The sequence below is a fragment of the Ciconia boyciana genome, chromosome 6 (genome assembly GCF_034638445.1).
Source record: "Ciconia boyciana chromosome 6, ASM3463844v1, whole genome shotgun sequence".
Lineage (NCBI taxonomy): Eukaryota > Metazoa > Chordata > Aves > Ciconiiformes > Ciconiidae > Ciconia > Ciconia boyciana.
In genome coordinates, this window is record NC_132939.1 from 48915621 (window position 1) to 48940296 (window position 24676).

General features: G+C 43.1%; 1 protein-coding gene across 2 annotated transcripts in view; it reads right to left on the reverse strand.

The window, feature by feature from the left end:
* STON2 (stonin 2) overlaps positions 1-24676 on the reverse strand; it is an 80519-nt gene that overhangs the window by 40858 nt on the left and 14985 nt on the right. For both annotated transcript variants that reach the window (XM_072863526.1, XM_072863527.1), the window contains 3 exons: positions 21533-21745; positions 20831-21085; positions 14500-14697 (listed from right to left, as the gene is read on the reverse strand). In XM_072863526.1, the coding sequence (XP_072719627.1) occupies positions 14500-14697; positions 20831-21085; positions 21533-21620 (541 nt within the window). In that variant the 5' untranslated portion in view covers positions 21621-21745. The remainder of the gene's footprint in view (positions 1-14499; positions 14698-20830; positions 21086-21532; positions 21746-24676) is intronic.

Consider the following 24676-nt stretch of genomic DNA (forward strand, 5'->3'; position numbering starts at 1 on the left):
AGAATTCAAATGCAGAAAAAGTATAGCCTAGCCATCTGTCCTCATATTTCCTTCCTCCTCACTTCTTCCCTGGAAGAAGAAATGAAGAGGCACCTGAGCTGGGTTTCCAGGTCTGGGAGGAGAAGCCTGCTGAGACCTGGTCCCATGCTGTTTGACCTGAGATCTCCTTAGAAGCAAGCCCCAGGAATTAACAGGTTAATCTCAAGTGCCTTTGCTTGTTGAAGAGCAACTCCTCTCCCTTCCATCTGATGAGAGATGTGTTGATTCCTACTAACATGCTTTTCCTTTTATCCTGCAGACAAGGAGCCACTGGCTCAGGCAAAACCCCTCTCCCCTTCCCATCTCTCCCTTCACACCTGTTTGCTCCATTAGTTCAGCATTTGGGTTGTTCAGATGTGCGAGACAAACTGGTTTTGTTCTGTGGACACAGCTGGACTGTCAATCTCAGCAGAGAACAACTAACCCTTTCGCCCCAGCAGCACCCCAGCCGCCGGCCAGGCCAGAAGCAGCTTGGCAAGGGGACGGAGGGCAGCGCTGAAGCCTCAGCTGCAGGCAGCAGCCAGCTCCGCACAGGTACAGGGCAGCCTTGCAGGGCAGGGCACACGGCCGTGAGCATGCCACAGCTCTGCGTTACAGCCTCTAGAAGCCAGCTGCACCCGGCGTCCCTCACTGCAAAACTCCTGCAAAATGTACGCAGCCTTAATGTGACACACGGAAGAAACCGCACGGCTCTTCAGCATTGAAGCCTCTGGCTAACTGAACAGCCTGGTGAAAGTAGATCACACAAGACACCTCCTCTGTATTTCCTCAACCCCCTCGCCCTCCCAATAGCGCCCCATTACCACCAGCATCCCTCTCATGGGAACACTCATGTGCCTTGCATCCGACTCTGCTCCGTTACTGAGATGCCATCTGCTGTTGGTGCCTTAACTACTGGCACACTGACTCTCTTAACTAACCTGCCTTGACCTTTACGGGAGATCGGTTCATCTGACACTGCCCATCTCCAGACGCATATGTGACTAATCAGGAAATGAAGTGCTTTTCACGATGTTTTAATTATGCTGTGACAAATAGGCTGGTCCCTGCAAGCCTGGGGCACGAAACAGCCAAAGGAGCTGAGACAGATTTCTGAGGAAAATCATCGAGTCCTGTAATTTCAAACACAGCAGAGACGCAAAGTGTACCTACAGGGTTTGACCACATCACGGGGAGGCTCTCGTAACCCTTGTTCATATCTAAAGAATTTGCAGTGGCACAGGTTTTAGCAGATGTATGATCTTAGCAGAGCCCCAAGTACATACCCATGTTGTTACCCTATGTGACTGTGTCTTCACTGCTTTTGTAGCCACGCTAAATCAAGCAGAAAGCTGCTCATGAATGACGCAATCTGTATTTACATTAAGGCTAGACATACCCAGAAAGCCTGAAGTCTACAATCAGCAAGGACTGACCTGTGGGTACAGAGATAACAAGTGCACAGCCCTCCTGAAACCTCAGCTAAGCATAGTAGACTGCCTGGTTTCAAACACAGCCTTTAAAGCAGTGCAGCTTGGTGGCTTTAGCAAGAAAAGTATATTCTACTGACTGAGACAAAGAAGCAAGATGAAGACTGTGGAGTCTAGTTACAGCATTTGCTGAAGAGACACACCAGCATTCAAAGGGGAACAATGTACATGCAACTGCGTCAACAGAGTGAAATGCCTCTGTCTCTCTCCCTCCTTGGAGACGAAGAACTCAAAAGGTTTGCAGGGAATCCTGCAGGTCTCCCAGGATACACCATAGTTCATGCTAATAATGTGTTGCTGGAGGCAACCAATCCTGAACAAACAAATCAGTCCGCGGGAGGAGGCACGATGGGTTCATGAAAGCAAAGCCTCCAGTAAAGCCCCCTACTTCTTTTGTGTAAGCTTTCCCACCCAGATCCCAATTCTGGCTGGCTGGTGAAGGGCTTGCTGCAGAGGAGGCACAGCAAAGCCCCCTGGGCCAACCTCGTGTCCGGCTTCAGAGCCAGCTCGTCGTGCTGGAGACAGCGCTCTGCTGCCCTGGAGTGCAGCGAAGCAGTGAAGCTGGCGTGCTGGCCAGCACGTCAAACACACTGACACCCTCCAGTTGTCTGCTCTGCCGGATGGACCATGTGCTTCTGTACCATGCGCGCTGGCACGTGCTCCCTTTCCATCCTGATCCCTCCGGAAGATTCATGCCTACCACACAGCATATAAATGCATGATTTGTGCAGAACATAAAAGGCACAAACATGTAGAAATCCTTCTCCTTTTTGCACCGAACAAACATTTCTGTTGGGCATCTCAGGAGGAGGACCAGGCTACATTTTGATGAACAGAGTCAAGAATATTCTTGGTGCTTATGCGAGAACACGAATTTATTTCACTTTATTCAAAACTGACACTCTTCTTACCACACATTTCTTGTAAGAACATGTATGTCTTAGCACCACACTCACCATTATGCAACCACATAAAAATTTTTCAGAACGAGAGGATTCATTCCAAACTGGGGACATACTTAAAAAAAGCATATGGAAAATGGCCTAAAGCTTGGCATCTGCCTGTGCTAGGCACCTATTCTTTGTGTAGAGACAGAACTGTACAGATAGTTGTACAGATTATTTTAACTTCTATCAGACGTCTGCAGTTAATGACAGTATGGTGTACACCCCGTCTCTTCCAAAGACTCACAGATCTCTCAGATCAGTCTGAATCCAGACTCTGAGCTACCCTGCTCCCTCCAGCCATGTCAGTGCTGCTGTGGAGAGCCATCCTCTTCATGTCGCCAGAAAACCAAGACTTTTAAAGATCCATTTTAACATAACCTGAAACCTGGGAAAGCGGCAAGTCTAAGCTTACACCTTATCTGCATTTCAGATAATAAACCAACTACTTGCTGAAACACCTACTTCAACATGGCCGCTTTATATAGAGTTACCCCTTGTTAGTAACCACTGATCTCCTCTTGTCCTACACTTTACTTCTCACTTTTGGTATGGAGCATTGGAGACACCCAAGTGTTAATTTATCTGTGTTTATGCTGCTCATACATTAAATTATTCCATTGCTCCAAAGTCCGCCCTAGGATGTTTCAGGAAACAGCGCACTTTGAAAACGATCAACAAACCCTGGGGCTGGAGCCAAAAGGTGTCGATTACAGCACCTACCTTCTCAAATGCTATCCACACCGAGATTTCAACCAGCGAGGAGATTCCTGCAGGCAGCTGCACCCACGGAGGTCACAATCTCGCAGCCTACGCTCAGCGAGTGTGCGCCTCTTCCGAGTGCCAGTGTGCATGTTTGTGTCTGCATATGCAAAGCCAGCTAAAAGCAAAAAAGCAAATGGCAGCCAACGGTACTGGACTGCCAGGCGTGGCAGATCGCTGGCTGCCCTGTGCTGGAGATGGAGATTGTTTGCTCTGCCTCCAACAGCTGATTCCTACCTGCCGCAGCCCTCTGGTCCTTGCCCCTGTCCCGCCAAGGGTGTGGGAGATTCTCCTGCAAGCAGCAGTTCCCACACCCTTAACAGAGGCAGACCAGAAAGCCTCCGGCTCCTGCTCTTCTCCTCGTCTTTCTTGGCCTTGCTGCTCCCCTTTCTGCAGTGGAAACAGACCCTGGCCCCAACTCCCCTCATGCTCCCACCCTCCACTGTGAGGGGCCAAGCATGGGATGCTGTGGAGACAGGTCCTCAGGCATGGTGAAGCAGAAGGCAGTAAGGAGGGGAAGAGAAGCAGAGGAAGAGTTAAGAGGGTCCCCTGACCACTTCCACAGCGCCCTGGCACGTCGGGCCTCTCACTCGTGTGCAGCCCCTCTCCCCACCGTCGGCCACCTCTGCCCACCTCCAGCTCCTCTCCCCACGCTCCTCACCTGCCCAGAGTGCACAGTATGCGGTAACACAGTTCTGCCACTGCTCTAAGATAAGTGCCAAAGGAGCGTTTCTTTCCTTCACTCCCAAATGTTAGTTCGGTTACACATGCGCTAATCAGCACGTAAACCTGACAGAAAGGGATCCTGCCCTAGCCTTTTGATTTTCAAAGCAGGGTTAGCTTCATCCGTGGTCTCATGCTTAAGCCACCAAAATGAGGGATATTTTTGTTTCTTAGAGAGATTACTTATTTTGTCAGTCTTGCTGTTTAATTCTCCCCTACAACTAGAACTCTTATTGAAGATAAAAGCTCAATAAAGCCAACACAGGACTACTCAACCTGGAAAGCTGGGTTTCAGTGGGCCCTGCCTTTCTCAGAAATAATCTCTGGTGGTAACGTTACATACTGGAGCTAAAGCAAACCACATATATGCATATATAAAGAGCAAGGAAGTGGGGCTGTGGTGATAATTAAACATTAACGCATCTAGACATTGTGCCAAAGCTAATTAATACCTTGCCACTGCTCTTTAATAAGAATGACGATGCAGAACATAGTGATAAGGGCACAGGAGGTAGGCTAGATAACCAAAAGGAGGGAGTGGAAATGGAAATTAACATTAATGAGGTAAGAAAACATTTTGGAGAGGTTACTGTGCTCAGATCAGGAGGTCTGATAAGCTCCATTCCACAACTCTAAAAGAACTGACATATGAAAGTACAGCTTTCATCACAGGGATTTTAAAAGAATCGGTTCAGATGGGGATGGTACCATACAACTGGAGAATAGCATATAGAGTAACTGTATTTGTAAGGGGTAAAATGACTTCAAAAAATACAAGGTGAAAGTCTGACTGCAATAGTATGCAAGACTTTGGAAGGAAAAAGTGAAAAACAGAAGATAAAAAAGGGGATGGAAGCTAGCTTTAAAAGAGGTAGTTTGTTCCAGCCAAACCTAACAGATTTCCTTGACAACTGATTTTCTGAAGAAAAAATAAATCTGTCTGTATTAGAAAAAGCTTTTAATGTGGTGCCACCTGGGAAGGAGTTCAAACGGAGACTGATACTGGTATTAAGACAGAAGTAAAAACCAATCTAAAAGGAAGATAGCCATTGAGTTTTAAGAGAAATGTTAGGTTACAGCGGCTACAAGTAGAATTTCTTGATTAAGACTACATGATTAAGACTACGTTTATCCACATTTTAAAATAATGATCATGGCACAGAAATGAACATGCTAATGGTATTTGCTGAATGCACACAATTAGGAGGAACTGAGTATATAAAGGAAGCTCTGAACATCCTACTGAAAGGAGTGGTTCTTCTTGAGGACTGAGGTAACAGAAATGAGATGAAATGTAATGAACAATACAAAGTTCACAATCAGGCATTTAAGGACAGATACATTTGTTATAATGAAGGAACTCATCAATTATGTATAAGAGAAAGTGATCTAGGATATAGGATCTAGGACAGTCAATCTGAATATAATGAAAGGGTACTTGCCTGATGCACTAGTACAAAAGGAAATAAGATCCTGGGATGTATCAATGAGAGAATTCCAGAAGACACGGAAACAGTAATATCTTGGTATCAGGCTATGGTGAGACCTCAGTCTAGGCACAGTTTTGGTCACCACATCCAAGAAAGATTAATTCAAACAGAACACGAGCTGAGAAGGACTTGCTAGGATGAGGAGGAGAATGGAGAACCAGAATACTAAAGACCTTGTCTCATTCAGTTTAGCAAATGAAAACAGAGAGGGATATAGTTACACTGTATAAATATATTAAAGGGCTTGCACTGGAGAGGGCAAAAAGCTATGTGAAAGACAATATTGGCACAGGAACACGTGGACAGGAAATGGTCATGAATACATTTACATCAGTGTCCTGGGAAATAGCTTCCATTCCTATGATCTTAAGTGAATCCTGTTCAAAGCTCTCTGAAATGTTTACATGTGAAAATACACCAGCTTCAATAAATCGGTGACTAAAGCCTGCACTTAAACCGCGTAATTTCTACAAAGCCTGTAATGTGCATGAGGACACAGAGCTACAGGACATACGTTGGAAGGATCTCTACTCTCCTTCTAGGGACTAAACTAAATGGCTGGATTTGGAGAGGAGCACGCAGAGCTGCAGCTATTTGAAAACTGTGCTGCACCATAACAGGAATAGCTGGGACCTGAGTATTTTGGAAGCAGTTTTAGGTGCCAAACCCATGATACGTGCTAAGCACTTGAAAGAGTTTTTATAAAAATCAAATCCTAAGTGATTCGTTCAAATCAGTTTCCATGAGATTTAGTGCAACATCATTAGGAAGTTTATGACAAGTAAATCGGACTGGCATCCATATCACAAAAACCAGGATCACTCTTGGTAACCAAGATCAGAATGAAGAAAGTAGCACAAAGTCTCCTCTTCCTCTCGTGTAACAAGCATGGTCATAATGCAAATATCAGTTTGTATCTGTTCTAAGATTAGGCAGAGGATTTTGGTCTCATCTGTCAAACATAAGGACAATTAAGACCAAATTGCTTCTAATAACTGATGAACAATCTCATTATGCAAGATTCATGTTATATCTGTGTTCCAGCATTATTTTCTTTGATCAAGGGTAGATCAGCTAGAAAATGGAGATGTTGAAGTAAAGGCATACATCAGCAATCTCCCTACAGTACTCTCATCCGACTCCGTTCATTTCTGTCTTGAAAGAGCAGAAAGTGTTACATCTTTTCCCTAACATTGGGGCCAAATAAAAGAATAAATGAGGCGGAAGTTCTGATAAAAATGGTCATTAAAAAATAATCACAAAAAGATCCTAAGCAAACACAAAAGAATAAATTGTCACCATAGAAGCTAGATGTTTTGCTTAAATGATTCCTACATTCTTCTTGTTTCTAACAAACCTGCTTCCCATTTTATCCCACACTGTTCTTTGAGAAGACAACTCTATAACTGATCCCCTAAAAGCGTTCATCAGCACTGTTCCAGTTCCTGTGCTGCGTAGCCCAGTGATCCCCTGAGCCTTTCTTAGGTTTCAGATGGTACCACAGTAAGGAAGAAACAAGCAAATCCATGCATTTGGGCATCATGTAATTTCTCATTCTTACTCGCTGTCTGCTCCTGCCAGCCTTTTCACCTGCTGTTTTACACTGCCACTTCTATTCAGCCCCTTCGTATTCAGACAGGAAATTCCACACAGAACTGGGATCTCTAATTAAGGGCACATGAAATGCTTTACAGCTCCTGTTAATTAGTACTACTGCTGAAACCTTGCTTACTTCTCTGGCACGTAGAATTAACAGTGGAAAATGCAAGTTCTCAGGTGGGTAATTTCTCCCCGCAGTGAACCCCGCTGCTGTCTGAGAGCTGCAGAATTAGGTTCCTGGGGTGCAGCCAGCTCCGTGGGGGACCGGCTATGTCACCGTGCAGCACGAAGCTGGGACAGTGCTGCACCACTGCTCTATCACTATAGTGCCATTTTTGCCTCCTGACAGTGGTACAGCAGCATGCCGCCAGGAACCGAATATAAAAAGCGAGGTAACGCCGCTGAAGATTGCCACTGAGGTTTTCCACTTCCAAAGAGCTGGATGTGGGGAGATGCCTTGATGCTCTTCCCTCCCAGAGGCTTTAAGTTCAGAAGCTATTTAGCATCCTGCAGAATTGCTCCAAACAAAACCTAGTCTTTCCTCTTTCAACACAGCAATCACATATAGCCGCTGCACTTAAGTATTCCATCTCCAATTAAGCTTCAAACTGAAATGTCCTGCCCAGCTGCAAAATCTCCTGCTGAACTCCTCTGGCTTATCAGATAGGCATGTGGCTTTCTGCACTGTATTAGAGAGCAACTGGAGCCAATGTAAACACCGTGGCTGAGGAATCACAGCCTTACAAACACAAATAGAGGGTTTCATACCACCTAGTCTGCCTCACTGGCATGAGATAAACTACAAAGCATCTACCCACATCTCTTCTCTTGGGATACTGCATACATAAAGGGAGATCAGCAGGTCAGTCCCGTGACAGGCTGGAATTCTGTCCAGCTTCCTTTCAGCTGGTCTGACTATCTAAAACCATCAGTGAATAAGTGTGGAAAGAGTAAAATTCATCAAGAACAACATGGAGGCTCAGCACTCAGCTCTTTTATAACAAAGTATAACCCTGCTACAAATCCACAGTTAGTGTAGCCTGCTCTTCAGAATAGCCATGAGGAGAAAACTCAGCACCTGAACTAAGATGCTCCTTTAGCTGTTTGCAGTGCAGGGCCAATGACATGGATGAGATCAGAACTGATTCTATGCTGGCATGCAGGCAAGAAAACACAGCAAAATTACTATATTTTTAATATATTTTTAAAAATAAAAATGTTTTAAATTAAAACATTTCTAAGCAATAATGAAAATCAGACCCAGTTCTTTCATGTTACCACTTTCTCCTCTCACACTTTGCCTCTTCGCTGTCTTAGACCCGGTGTTCTCAGAATGTGGAGGAGCAAGGGAGGCCTGATTAATTCACAGGAGTAAGCAGGATAAGACTCAGCCTAGTAGGAATTAGTAGGAACAGACCCTTTTGAGCTTTCTTCTAGCTCCTTTCTTGCTATGAGAGCGATGTTATACCCCTTCCTCCTGCACCCTGAAATTCCTCATCATTGCTGAAGAAAAAGCAAAAATCTGATAGTCCTACAGCAGCTTCAACCACTCTTCTTTAGGAGGCAGAGTAATAGAGAAGATAACTAATATGGGGCATAGATGAGGCAGATATTGAACCTTTTGAGGTTCAGAGACTACATTTAGCCCCAGCTGAGGACACAAGAGCTGGAAGAGCTGAGCTCAGTGACATCTCAGTTCTGCTTTAAGTATTATCACTAGGACAGTCCTTTTTAAAACTGAAGTTTTGAAGGGTTGGAGATGGCTGAACAGGGGCAAACTTTGCTGCAGTTGATGTTAATCAGAAAAATATTATGGAGATATTTGCTCAGGATATGCTATATCTCAAAATGAAGTTATGGGTTTGGTGCAGAAATGACTGGGTGAGGTTCTTTGGCCCGAGACATGCAGGAGGCCAGATCAGATGATAATAATGATATCATAGTCCTCCCTTCTGACCTTAAAGTCTATGAATCAGATGACTGCAGACCAAGCTTATTTTGTTATTCTCTCTACTGACTAGATAGAAATAAACTTTTGCTTATTGTTGTACCTGTTCTTTCCTCATTCTAACATTTTCCCCTTCCTCCTGACAGATCTTCTGTGCATTTCCTTCCTGCCATAAGGAGGGACTGAGACAGTGACTCTGGTCCACTGCTTAAACCTGCAATCTCCGGCTGCTTCAGAGAGCAAGACTGCCCGGCTATACAGCAGAGACCATTTCTACTTCACCTAGGTCCAGCCTGCACAACGGAGCTGCAGGCTTCCCAACTGCAAAACAGGGATGAGGATTCAACACTGCTGCAGAGGTCACTGGGATACTGTGGATTCCTTAAAGCGGCCATGAAGTGTTGAAGAGGAGCTGATTTCCAGTACACAGGTCTGATGTGGGATCAAAACTTTTATACTGCTATGAATTATCTAGACCTAGCTTCCCAGTTCTGCCCTACCAATGCATTACTCTTAAAGAAGTTAGAAATGCCTTGAGAAAAAATATGGGACGACAACTAGGATATAAAACTCCTGAATTGCTAGCTGGTGGCTGGTTATCGGACATGAAGAAGAAAAAAACCCCTGCCTTTGGTGCTGAATTTAGCCCTTACAGGTTGGAGTTGTGCAAGAACACATTTTAGGTGCTATTTGCTTATGTTATTCTGGAGTCCCCTCCTCCTTGAAGCAAGGGTTCGATGTTCCTCTCTGCAGGCTCTCCAGCTGGCTTTGGCAGGCTCTCACATACACATTTTTTCATGTGTCTGGGACTGGGACACCAGAACAACCTGGTTAGTAGTTACACAGCATAACTGAAGTGCAGTTCTGGGTGGAAGGTGGTAACCCTTAGCATATGCTATTTTCCCCCTTTCTCTGGTAATTAACGTGGAATATCTTCATAGCTTGTAGCCTGTTTCTGGCATTCAGTGCAAACACGTTGCACAGCTGTATAATCTGTTCAAAGTCACTTCTTTGAAACGTACAGAACACCATTCTTGCAATCATCGTATCAGGACTCAGTATCTAACTGGCTACAGTTACAGAAAAAATATTTGTAAGAGAACTACTGCAGAAAAGCGTCGGGAAAAGGTTTGAAAAGTTAGTACCTGCCCTCCATTACCTTCAAGAAATAGCTGGAGCTGAGCTTGCCAGAACTGTCATCTCCAAGTTTTAAAATAGAAGCAGCAGAACCTCCTTAAACCATACAATTTACTTTGAAAATAACAACATTCTCAGAATTAATTCCTTGTGCTATTTATTAACTTTCTGGATTTTGAGCAGTTAGGGGTCACACGTGCAACCCTCTATCTCCAAACATGCAGATGTTCTCAGAAAATAACAACATAGCAATTTCCTCAGTATCCCAGTAGTCCCAGAGCTTCAGAAGAATGCCAAACAGAACAACTGGTCAGCAAACTGAACCGTCAACATCAAACATGGCGTAGCTGCAGCTCTCCTAAGATACAAATCACAACAGAAACAACAACAGAACTAGCAACAACATACCTAAAATAGCTATCAGGAAACTTATGTCTACAAGGCTTTTTATATATATACACACACAGAGCATTATTATATAATATAGATAGAACTTATTATATATTCTATTAAGTTTATAATGGAATATATAGTTTATGATCTATGCAAATATATCATCTATTTTATTATATATGCATTGATCATATACAATTATTTTTATTTTGTATATGAGTCAATATTTAATTTTAATTTATATAAATAAAAATTATTTCAGAGATGAATGGTGAAATGCAGAAATTCAAATCAAGCTGTGACATATGTGTGCACAACCTCAGAACAGATCCCAGCGCTTCCAGATCTATAATCACAGCTACAAGAAGGCCTCTCCCATGCTCCTCTGACATGTAGATATTTGGCCTTTTTTGAAAGCTGAGACAGGCATCTGCTTCAGAACGAATAAATACTTGTATGTAACAGTAACAGAGATGTCCTGTGTTACTTATCTTGCAGAGTACAGCACAAATGCCAAAAGTTCCCGCTTCCTTCCATGCTCATTGATCCAAGCTGAGCGGCACGGCAAGGCATGGTAGGAAGCTCTGAGGCAACGGGCCACTTCACCAGTACCAAATACAGCTTCACACACACTGTGAAACCCTAGCTTTTGTAAAGTGCTTGTTGTTATAACCATATAAACATGCTCACGTTAAATGGGCAGTCTGCTATCACTTGACCCAAATTTATTGGCTAGCTGCTGCAGGCTAAAATAGCCCCCCACGCTGACAGAGATGAATATAAAAGGCTTCTTGGTGACAGAGTTCAAACTAGCAGAGACAATAAAGTGCGGCATCTTCTAGCTGCACTTTGATTGAAAAGCAATCTTCTTTTTCAGCTCTCCTCGTGCAATATTTACCTTCACTGCTGTGAACTCTGCTGCCTTTACAGGGCATCACTGAGCTTATCCTGACTCCATCAGTCAGGAGGCTTTCTGCAGTCTCCCCCCTAGTGAGGGTAAACTCTCAGGCTGGGATCATTCAGGTCTCTACCATCTTTCTCGGATATCTTCCTGGGTCATATCTTACATAAACACATGCGCTAGACAAAGCTCAAGCCCACGGAATTTTTACACTCAAATCTTCTCTCAGTTGTGAGAACGTTGATTCCCAGCCAATTTCACCTGCTTGGAGCCTACCAGCCCTGGACACCAAGATGTGCATTCTCACTGCTAGGACCTGACTCTGTGTATGCCTGCGGTCAGACCTACCTCAGGCTTTCATCTGCTCCCCGACAAAACCTTGTGGCCCGAACTTTGACAGGCAGTTGATGCTTAAGTGTTTTGCACGCAGGATAAATTCAAGACAAGTGGTGAAACTACGGAACAGAGTATCATGGATTCTCTTCTATGCTTTTCAGGCAATAAAAATTCACCATAGCTAGGATAGTTATTTTACTCAGTGCCTGACCACTAAGTAGAATTTTTTCATGCTTTTCTCACCAATAGGTTTTTCTTGCTTGAAACAATATTAAACCCGAGCTACTCCTATAGACTCGATTCTTTACCATCACTAAGTAGATAAAAAATGGGTTTCTTATTTTTGTTGGGATTTTTAGCAGTGAAATTAATCTGAGGTTTTTTTTCCCCTCCATCAAGCTTGACCTTGGAGTCAACATACTAGCTAACAGTCAACATGACTTCACCATCACATAGAGCATGAGGTTTCCTTTCTTCTCCTTCATGGCAAAAATAAATGTTATTTCATTGCCTTGATGGAGCCTTCAAACTCCACTACAGACTGAGGCAGCCAGTCTTTTGAGAAGGGAAATGAAAATCAAATGCTTGAATCAAGTCAGGTTTGAATAACTGAATTTCTGGAGAGAGGAAGGAGAGAGGAAAGCGATCAAGCATTTTTGTCTACTTATGCACTGTAAGGGTGGGATGAAGGTGGAGTGAACAACAGAAAAGCAGCCAGAACTGTACAACAGTTCCATGGCCACCAGGTCCTCAGCTCCCTCACCTCCACAAACCTTGCCTGATGCCAGCAGGCACCTCGCGGGGTGGGCTGTGAGACATCCCATGAACAGCAACAAGCAGATGCGCTTTGTTTATGCTGCCCTTCTGCTAACTCCATACCTGGTGGTAGGAAGGCTCAAAGTATTTCTTACTTCAAGTTCCAGTACCACTAAGGTAGTGTATCTTATGTTTTAGCTAATGACACAGCCTTGCCTATATTACCTACTTTTTTACTTTAAAAAATTTATAGGTGATTGGAATGATTTTTTGTACCTGTTTTGCTAATAAATATGTCAGTTTGTGACTGACTGGGAAAGAAAGAAAAGTAAGAAGGTTGCATACAAAGCTTTTACTGAAGTATCAACTTCTCTTTTGGTCATATATAGCAAATAATTCCATATGTATGCCAGTGATATACAGCAGCACTTTTGCCTTTCATTTCTCTATATGATGCAAAGTTACATATGAACTGGGCATCCCTCATTTCCCTTGCTCACGTGGAGACAGTCCCAGTGAAAACAGCCACCCTTTGGGAACCTATACCAAATCAACAAAACAGCAATATCCAGCGCACACTCCAGATGAAAACTCTTACACTTCACCCTAATAGACATGAGCTCATCAGAACAGAACTGATGCCCATGCTGGCATCCAAACAGCTGGCACACGATGCCAGCTTGCCTACTCTACCTTTCTACCAGTGGTTTCCAAACTTGGAGGTACAGACAAGCAGAGTATTCTAAAATAAAAACGGTCAGACAGACTTGTGGTAACTGTATTATTTGAAGAAAGAAAGGTCTCTACTTATCCAAAGTAAATACCACACCACAAATCCTTAAGTACCCAGCCAGAACCCACCATGCTGCTGTTTATGAACCTGCCTTGATGTCCAACCCAGTTGCACTGAACCATCAAACAACACTCTTTTCAGGTGATGTATGTATATGTTTCTCATGGAAGGGACATACGACCTCAGTGGGTCTTAGGAAGTCCATTCTCCCAAACCAGATCTTATTTCACAGATATTGTTACATTCACCACCTGACAGAAAACACATTAAATACCTCACGTGTCTGAGCTATCATGACACCAGTGAATCGGTTTTCATCAAACTGGGTAGCTACTGACCTTCCTCAGCTTGGGGTGAACAGCTTCCAACATACTGCAGGTGCTTCCTCCTGGAGCTGTGTATTTTTTTTCCTTTTTGTGTCCTGACATGCCAGCTCTTTTTATGCTCCGTGAAAGTCTGCTTTGTCATTCAGGAGTTCTTGTCAACCCAACTCTGCATGACATGCGTGGCACTACTCTGCTTTATTTCTCCTGGTTCAGAGATTATCTAGAGTACAACTGAGGAGCAAGGAGCTACAATGCCATGCAGCACATTTTTGCACAGTCAAAACACCATCTGAACAGATCTTAAGAAGGTCAGATAGAGGATCCTTAAATGATCAAAATCTGCTACTGAACCACCCTCTGTCATCTCCTACACTCTCTCTGCATTACTTTACAGTAACAGTGCAAAGCACAGTGCAAATACTGCATCCAGAAGCCTAGATCTGTGTCTTGGCACTCACTGAAGCAGAGAGGGGCACGCAGAGTTGGACCTGCCTCAGCTGAATACACTGGCGAGTTAAGAAAATTTCTGCATGGAAGTTCAGGAAGGGCATCCAGCTTCTCCCACAATATACTGAGAACTAGCTCCTAGATCAGCTTAAGCTGATGTGGTATGCGAAAACCAGAAATTCTCCAACATTTCACTCAGACAAGTCCACCAACAGGTACCTATTTGCATTTAGCTCTTAGTCTGGGACCCTGCACATATCAGGGATGTGTCAAATCCAGGTGTGATTTTTTGGGAACTGGACTAGAACAAAGTGTTAGTCTGCCTAATCCTCGAGTTTGTTCTGCTTTGGCTCTATTCCCTGTAGCTCACTTCTGAACAGTGAGTTTGAGCAGCATCAAAAAGATCGAGATGGAAGCTTGAAGGCTTCCCTCTTACCAGCTGAATCTGCTGCAGACGTTCCACCACTGGTCAAGTCCTCAGTATTAATTGACTGCAGATCTGTGTAGGAGGGAGCAATGCTTGGGCTGCTGGTATCCTCTGAGTTGGTTGTCCAGCTGCTCTCCGAGGCACGGGTTTGCCTCTCAGAAGAGTTGGAGGAGGGGGAAGTCCAGCTGGGTGCTTTTGATGGAGACACTGGATGCAGAAAACAAACAAGTATCGGTTAGAGACTTACAGGGCAATCTTCCAGAAGATCACAACTATTCCAAAGACACGCTCTATCAGTGTACTGAAACTCTGTAAATATAAATCCCAACATCCACAGCAACACAGTTATTTTATAACAAACACACAGCAACTTAGCTAGTGCCTGGCACTGTTACCCTCCAGCGCTATTCAGCTCTCTGCCTTAGATCCCATACTGCTCGCAGCTGTATGTTTTCCTGTTGTTCAAGTATTGCAGGAGCTGTGACTTTTCAGAATGGGAAGATTTCATGTTTCTGCCATTGCTGACAAGATCTGAATATCTGTGTTGTGCAACACGGTAGAGTTTTTATAGTACCACAGATTTTTATAAAGTGGTTTTATTATATTTAATTAAGCATTCCCTATCTATGGCACCCAATCAAATGTAGTTGTAATCTCAGGAATTCTCCATAAGGGAGAAGGAGTATAAAAATAAACTGAAATTGACCTACTGATGTGCACTAGAAATGGCTTTTGTTTCTAAACATGCAGGATGGAGTGCGCCAATCTGAATAGACCGCATCACATTTCTGCTCAGTGTAGGCCAAAAATCCTGTTCTACTCACTTGCCAGACTTGCATGTCAAACAGTTAAGTGCTGCCTAACCATCATCCAGAGTTCAGAACACAATCTTATAGATCCACTGCTATGAATTTGTATTGTATACTCTTTGTATTGTATACTCTTTGCCCACAACATCAGTTGAATATTAGGAGTAACGGGTGACTCTAGTGAGGAAATTAAAAAAAAAAAAAAAAAAAAGATGTGGTAAAAAAATCTTCCTGAACTAAGGAAAGGTGTACTGGTCAAGACTAATTCTAATTTAATGTCAGCATAATAACTATTTTCTAAGTTAGCATATCTATGTTTATCTTTTAAACCAACAAAGGTCTCAATGCCCCCCAAATCTTGCAGTTACAGAACAACTACTGACACAGAGGTTCTCTTCTCAGCATGTAATACATAAACAACCCTTATTAGGTTGACAGATACTTTGGAAGAAAATGGCAATTTAATGTTAAAGAGGATTTATCTCTCTCTGCTCCATCCAAGTGGTATGATGGGACACCACCTCATTACGGAAACCTCGCTGTGTGCATAGAGGGAATATCCAAGCAGTGCTCCCTGCCTTGCCAGTTGAGAAGTGCACATTTATTTTATATAGCTGCACTGTTACCCCCAGGTAAGCAGGCACTAATATATTTATATTTGTACAGCTGTGAGCCTATATACTGAGCTGCTTCTAAGTAGAGTCATCCCTAAGGACGAGGAGCTGAAAGTCAGGAGATCTGTCTCCTTATCGCACACATTGACAGTTGTTGTGTTATAATGACATGACCAAAACCCCTCACTTCTCCCTCCAGTAATTCTGCACTGCATTGTGCTCGATGCCTGTAGAGAAAGGATGACAAGTGTATGATTATAATCTGTCAGTCCCTCTCTCAGCCCTTTTGTTAAACATGGCATGAGGCGTCTGAAAAGCCACCCTTAAAGTGTCACCTGAAGTTGCTTTGACGGACAGAGTGCTTTACTGGGACATAGAGGACAAGCTGAAAAGCTGAGCTCCATACATGAACCAGTAGCAAGAGCCAAGTTTTAAAGTGTGTTTTATATCTGGAATTCTAGAAATTGTGGAATTATTTTATAAAAAAAAATATATTAGATTTGCAGTGTTTCCTTTTTTGTCTAAAGTCAGTCACAGCAATATGAAAAACAGAAGCTCATTTAGAAACACATAAGATTTAATAACTCATATACTGTCAACTTTTGTGCTTTCCAAAACCAATTTTTGTCCAAGAGGGAGACGGACTGGAATAGCGTTGCAGAATACTTCTATATAAGGGCAAATTAATTTTATTCCAGATAAGTTGTGCCACTTTGGAAGAATATAATTATTTGGTTTTTCTAAAGAAAGAGACTTGTACTTTGGAAAACCATAACCAGAGGGAGCTTTTTCTGCAACAGATGTTCTTTAAAATCTTACTACAGTCAACTTCCACCTATGACTGTTCTAGATTCCCCAACACTAACCCTTGGAACTGGGAAAAGTGCATGTTCCCCTATGCTGAGCCAAAAAACGATCTATTAATCTCAAAAAGTGAGACAAGCAAAAGTAAACATCTGCGCATGTTTAGGTCCCTCTTCAGATGCTCCTGCTGCTCTCCAGATTCCTGGAAGTGCTGCAACCAAACTCCTAAATGAGGTAGGGTTTTTCCCTAGAAATTTGGAATTTGGTCTCTACGTCAATAGATGCAGAGTCATGGCCTTTCAGCTGCAGGAATTTCTCAGAAATCTATTTGTGTTGAAAGACTGTTCTATGACCAGTGCCAGAACTGTCCCTAACAGGCAAATCCTGTAGCATGCATAGGATACTGAAAATCAACTCATTGTTTCCCAAACTGAAAAATGTTTCCTTCCACATGCATTTTACCCTTCTTGACGTGTTTGTTCCTAATACAATGGATTGGCTTTTGATATGCAGATTTATCTTTAAGCATTCATTCCTCTTTGATGTTTGAGGACCTGTTCCTTGATCCTTACACTGTATTACAATCAACCTGGTTAGCATCATTTCCTTTCCTATCACACAGGTCCTCCGATTTTTCTGATTTTAGGACAGCATGGTAGGAGTCCAAGTTACTTGAGCCATTTAAAACCAGACAAGCTCTCGGGAAGAAGTGTGGGGGGTGTGTGTGTAACAGATGATGTAGCACATCTTGCTTTGCTCTAATTTTGGTGCCTTGCTGAATACCTCATTCAATTCAAGAGTGCAGCTAACACCGACAGAATATGAGATTGCGAGCTGGAGGCCCATTGTGTAACAAATGCAAATGTTATGTCACCGGCTGGCTGTGATCATTTACAGATTATGTAACGTTTGTGAGAGGAACATTTGGGTGAGCCTAAAACTCTCATTTTTCACTTTTGCAGTATCAGTTTGACAAGTTTGACTAGCCTGATAGTAACTATCAGAAAAATCAAATTTCTTCTTTTCCCAGCAAAAAGAAAATGGGGAAGAGGGCACCACAATGCAACATTTCTGTGATGAAATATTTCTGTGGCCTTGCTCAAGAGTTACTGCTTCCCAGGGAGAACTCCACATGACTTGGCAGCTGTCAGTTATCTATGCATAAACCTGAAAAGCAGAAATATTTTGAAAGAAAGATTTTGCCTAGCATTTACTCTACTTGAACCTAGCAGAATGAAGGGTTTACAAAAATGTCTTAAATAAAGATAATTTCCACTATGAGGCTCACAATGGGTGCCTTTCATTTCTATACCTCAGGCTTTGACCTTTCTTCTCACCTTTCGAATTCTTTGCCTGTGTTTTCAGCCCTTTTTCTTGCTGTCAGTCCCCCAAACTTCTGCTCCCCCGATAATGTCTTCACTTTTCCCAGAACAACAAGGGTCCAGCATTAGCCTTGGTTTTCTTTTAAATGTATTTCCTATAGGATAACCACTACATGGCAGTTGTCTTTAAATTACTTTATTTTTTAGACTGTGAGCACTTTGGGATGAAGATTTGCTTTTGGGGGAACCTGTGCAAAAATACTGTAACCCTAGGGTCAGAGTAAGACAGCATCTCTCTCTCCTAGGGCCTATCCTCTCCGCTCTCACGGCACTCTGGAAATGCCACTTTGCAAGACCTTTTCAAAATGTGTTTCCAGGCAGCCTGGCCATCAGCCTGGGTAATTATCTAGTCAGATGTGCAGCTGCTTCAGCGTGGACAGACAGCCAGACGATTTCCTAACAGCGCTGGAGCCCTGACAGGAACGTGGCCAGGGGTGCTGAGCCTTCAGGACGTTGCTCTTCACAGCTGCCTGCACAGGAAACAGATTTCAAACGTCTCCATCCTTCTCACACCAATCCGTCTGTCCATACTTGGCCTTTATACTCTTCCCCCCCGCATCTGGCTATTCGCTATTGTTCTTATGCGGGCTGTTTGCTACTGGAAATGAATAAGTGCTGTCACCACGGGCTTTCCACTGAGCATGTCAGCGTATCGTGGTTATAACACAAAGTCTCCAGCTTTGCTGCCGCCCCGTAACAAAAAAGACGTGACCTGCAGATTAATTGAGAACAAGACTGAAGTTTATCCTACCTCTTGCTGTCAAACGCCCTCATAGTAGATGGCCAGAGACAAAGAGCTGTCATCTCTTCTGCCCCACGACCTTCCCTTTAGAGGCTGTCAGCTGCACCGGTCTGGCCATTTATAATACAGGGCCCAGAACAGAAGTGGGACTAGCTCATAAATAAGGATTTTAAAATATCCACAACACCTCCTTAAGGTTCCTATATAGTTAAAGAATAACAGCCTCCCACGCAAGGATTACATGGAGTACATCCTGATCTGACTGCCCAGGGAACCATCCTCCTCCATGAATCTCAGTCAGATGCTAAAAATTAGTGTGTAAATACCCCACCAGTGGCATGGATCACTTAGGACAAGCCTTTATAGGGGCACAAATGGGTGCCTTCTTCAAAACCGCAATGCTTTTGGAAAGTCTTCTCTGATCACCTCTTTTGGATATCCTAGACCTCTGCCTACAACCTAGTGTCCCCTATGACTGAAAACACAAACCAAGAGGCAGTGCTTTTGCTAAGCACATACCTTAAGACTGGGCCACATACCTTTGAGGATGGGAAATCAAGTAATACACCATGAAATTAGTTTTATGGAAGTCTCTTTGTTATGGCTAGCTTTATCTAGGCTGAGCAAAGGATTTTTTTTTTCATTTAATAAGAAGGTGCACTTAGAGTTTTCCAATCCACAAGGACATCACAACATTAGGAAGGAAATATGATGTCAGAGCAACCAACAGCTCCATGTGAGAAAGTATGTGGCTGTATGAGTAAGAGTAAGGATCACCTAACCATGAAATTAAGTAATAGAGAGCACCTCAGTTTTACAGATTTACAGTTACGGGTGCTCTTCCTTCTCTCCTCATCACCAGGATCAGTACTTACAACTAAGAAGAATAACCAACAAATAAATATATATGAAGGTCTTAAGCAGAGCTTAAGAGAAACTTCTTTTTGCCTGAAGATTCACACACTTCTCCTGCACAAAGGTCTAACCATTGTCTCAAACAGACGAGCCTGTAGCACCCATAAAAAGAGCAGATGGAAAGCTGTTGGGTTTTACTCAAAACCCAACCCAAAGTTGCCAATCCAAGTTTTCTGACAGAAGTATTATTCATGTCACAGGGAGTATCTGATGGACTCAGTGAGCAGAGTAAAGCTATAACTCTTTAAACTGCTTTAATAACTAGCAGTAACGAATTGGAATTATTAAGAGAGAATCTCAATTTAAACATGAAAAAGTAAACTAATGTTTTCTTGGGCAATTACTCCACAGCCTCCTGCAAGGAGGGACAAAAGTCTGTTCATACAGAAAAGCTAGAAGCTCATATAGCCATATGAGGTAGCATAAGCTGAGGAGGCAAGCCAGGGGCTTTCCATGCACGTTTAAAGCATATCAGAAAGAACTTTTACATTTGAAGAAAAGTGCATGCAGTCCTAGAATTAGGGTCAACTGTGGTTGTCTTTGTAATTCTCCAGCTGCTAAATCATACCGTCAAAAGACAGCAGAAAGTACTGATGGGCACGGGCACACTAGCTGTTGGTCTCACTAAGCTTCTTGCAAAAACCATATGGGGCCTATGAGCAGATAAGACTATGACCACAGAGGACAGTGATCACCATTCTTTCAGTTCCAGATTACAGAGGCAAACACGGCTCAGACTTTTTAGATGGCTGTTCATAAGAAATGTCACTACTGAAAACAGCACTATGCTGTTTCCCCATGAATGCATTTTGGCAGTCTCCAGGGTCAAGACATAGGTGGAATGAATCACAGAAGCCTTTCATTTTCTTTACAAAAAGAAAATACTGCTAGTTCAACCCAGAATGAAATTATGAGCCCTTTTTGAAACTCTGATAACATTAATTGTTTTAAAATACAGTACAAACGAGTCAAAGTTCAACCTTTGAGAAATCAAAGAGTAAGGAAAAAATCCTGTAGGCTCTCAGTGTACTCTGTTATGTTACTGGAATGGATCCTTTCATGCATTTGCCTCACCTGCTTGTGGGTGAGTCGATGGAGCACTGGTCCATGGTGCATCTTCAAACTGAACCCAAGCACTGATGGATGACGACAGATCAGTGCTGGGACACACATGGTTCCCAAACACAGCAGAATCCACCTTGGGTTGGTCAGCTGCATCTTCCAGCTCTGTGTGGGAAAGGTCTTGAAATTCTCCATCTGCATTGTGGTTCTCTTCTGAGGAGGTGTCTGAGGAAGAAAAACATTTCTCCAGAGGCTCCGCAGTGCTACCTAAAATAGAGACAAAATAGAAAGACTGGTAGGACTCACCACTACTTCATTGGTTTTTATTGAAATATCTAAAATTTGCCATTGAATGTACGTAGAAAAATTCCCTTTACCTAATGTAGTTTTTAGACTAACATTGGGCATAGTTTTGCACTCAATTGTAATAGGTGAAGCTTCCTCCATGGTCAGCTGGATACTGCCTTGAATCTTGAAGGACAGATCCAAACCCTGTAATAGATCTATGCTAAGGAAATCTCACATTAGGAGAGTATTTTACATTTTTGGCCCAAATTCTCCTATTACGTAGGTGTAGCAGGAGATAATTCAACCTCTGCACATACTGCTTCCTCTTAGAAGGCAAGCTCTGTGAGGCTAGATATACGACAGTAGCTGGTCTAATTCAAACAAAGAAAGTCTCACAAGGTTCAAAGAAAATCAGAGATAGCTTACCTCGTGGGTTAACAGGGAGGAGCAGCTCATCAGTGAAGGACACCCACTCGGACTGGTGGGAGGCAATGACACTAGTCAGAGACGTCATATTCGCAGCAGGCTACTCATCTTCACTTGGGGATTATAAGGAGGAAGCAGAATGGGAGAGAGGTACGGTGAAGATGAACCAATAGAGGGAAACACCTCCTTTGCACTTTCTTTTCTTTTCAGGTGCTGTTAAGATAAGAAAGGAGTAAATTATGTCTTTTAGAAAATTAAGTGGGAGAAGTGAGTGCCACCATTTTAATAATACAGAATGCTAAACCAATTTATGTACCACAGGCACAGTACTGTCATACTGACACTTTTGAGACAGGAATGTCACCTGTGTCTAGAGGGCAGCTACATTTGAGCAACTCCTTGACTAAAGCATCCGAGGGTCTTCCAACACCCTCATGTTAAAACAGTCCATCACAGAAAACAATGTTTTATTCCTTACTCAGGGAGCCATGCCTCTCATAACCCCAGCAAGAGAGGTGATGAGGAGATTCTCCCAGGTTTAGCAAATTTTGATTATGCCGTAACTTAATCCCAATTCCAAGATGTCAGCACGTCCTTGCCCATCTTGCTACCTACAATGTCTCATGCCTCTCAAGAGCAAACAATAAGCTGCATGTCTCTATCAATAACATTTATGTAGCTGGTTCTGGGATTGGGATGGGTTGCTCATGATTCTCATCATGGTCTGGGTATGAAGAGATGCCCTCTCAGCTAGGGCATCTAGTGCCCTCTGCACTTTCAACTCTGCTGCTTGACTGGAACTTTGTGTTTTAAAACCCAACACCTTAGATCTTGTCTGGAGTTAAGCATGATTTTGCTGTAGGCCAGCAAATGTTTTCACAGACACGGCAACTTTAATTAGGAGGCACTCCAACAGGATGTACCCCACACAGAGCTGGGAATCTGCTAGAGGGAACGGGGCACGGCAAAGTACTCTGGTTGTTGGCTAGTAACTGGGAAGGTCAGGTCCAGGGAGAGAAATTATCTTTGACAAGCACCCATGACCGCCTCAGATTTGCAGACCACTTCAAAATCCTCAGAGGACTATTGCCTCCTCCTAGGGAAGCGTGTGAATTCTGTCCCCAATTATTTCAAGCACTGAAGCTCTTGTTGCCATGGTATTCAAGTACTTGAAAATACTGAAACTCAGACTTTGTTATTTCAAAGAGCTTTAAGCGGCATCTCTTGGCCTGCTGTCTCTCACCTAACTAAAGGGTTTTTTAGAGTGAAACTTCATGTTGGTGTACAAGAACGGATACTTCACCGAGACTTCTTTTTACCCTACATTAACAACATTTAGGTCCAAAGAGCAGACCGGTATTTAAATGCATTCACTCCTTAAGCATTTTCTGCAGGCAGCAGGTCATTAAATGGCTTCCAGTATGATTATTCCCTTCAGGGCCATAAAGTTATTAGTCTGCTGAAGGCAGATCAGCAAATAAGAGCTGTGTGAAAGAGCTGAAAACTTCACAAGTTGAGAAGTCACAAACCAGCCTGACACCCAGAGAGAATTCATGGGCCCATGTGCATTGTCTGAAGATTAATCTTTTCAAGCAGAATTGAATACAAAATGTACAGTTTCCTGCAAACACAAAAAAGGATTCCTGGAGACAATCCTGATGGTTAAGTGCAATTTGCCAGAAGATCGATCCCCTCGCCGTAGACTTCCAGAGCCTACGGGCACCCCGCAGCCATTCACCCTGCGTACCTTCCCCTTGTTGCACAACCAGTTCCCTAATGCTGGAGGAACAGCGGCACTTGAGCCCTAACCCCTTTTCCTCCACTCCCATGGCAGGACATCTGCCTTCACCCAGTGTGGGCAGATACCTTTGCCTGCCTCGCACAGCATCCATTTTGGGTGCTATTAATAGAAGCTACAAAGCTAAACATAGAGGCAAGCTAAGAGAAAAAGAATAATCAGATGTTTAGGGTCACTTGGATGCCATATGAGGGAAGGAGAGGATGACCTTGGTATCTTGCTTTCCTCGTGTGACCAATGAAGTTGTTTGTTTGGGGCTTGTTTAAGTATCTGTTACCAAGTCTTCTTTTCCCAAACAACTGAATATTGACCTCTCCTTTCTCCTGGAAAAGTCCTGACGGAAGCATGAAATGGCAGGAAATGAAAAAAGAAAACAGTTTCTCTCGCCCTTAATGCACAGAGACTCCAGTAGAACGCCTTTTTTTTTCTTTAACATGTCAGGGGAAAAAAGCCATGAAAGAAGGCAAGAAAATGGACTGTTTCAGCTGTGCAGATATGTGGGAGAATTATACCATTATTTTAGGATGGATTTGCTCTTTTACCCTACTGCCCCATGACAAGCATACTTCTCTAAATCCACTCAGTACCAGACAGCAAAACTTAAACACCTTAAAATGGATAGTGAGCACTATGAGCCCAGACAAGCATCAGAGTACCGTGCAGCGCAGCGTGAGGTGCATACTCCAGCTACGCAACTTCCCCATGGCTGGAATTTTCTATAGACTTCCCAGTTTGGTAAATAAAGGAGATTATGTTGACCTATCAGGGTTACCACAACTTTTAGACAAGCAGCCTGAAAGAGAGGAAAGTCAGCCTGAGAAGATCATAATGTCAAAGATTCTCAGAATAGAGGCACTCTGATGATGTGTGTGTTAGGATGAAAAAAAAAAAAATTAAAAAGACAGAATTTTGCATTCTCTCAGCTTTCACAAGAAAGCATCAATCCCACCCCCTGACCTAAATGCCGGTACAGAATTATGAATCATGTACAGCTAACTCCTGTGCAGACTATGTGGAAAAGATACAACTTCATCCCAAAATTATTTTTTACCTCTCTTCACTTTCCAAAGTCGTCCTTAGAAAAAAACCTAAGCCAACCCCACTGTGAACCAAGGAGCCTTAGCCAGCACAATACCAATGCCGTTGTGCATTCATTTAACACAGTGACGCTGCAACTTGCAGAACTACTACAGAGGTACATGTCTCCAGAGGAACCATTTGACACTGTGGATAAACTTGAATCCTCTCTGTAGCAAAGCAATCAGTAACCACTATTTAAACACTGCAGCAAATACTCTGCAAGTGAATTTTGGATTTTTTCTCCCTGTGCTTCAAGAATTCTCAAA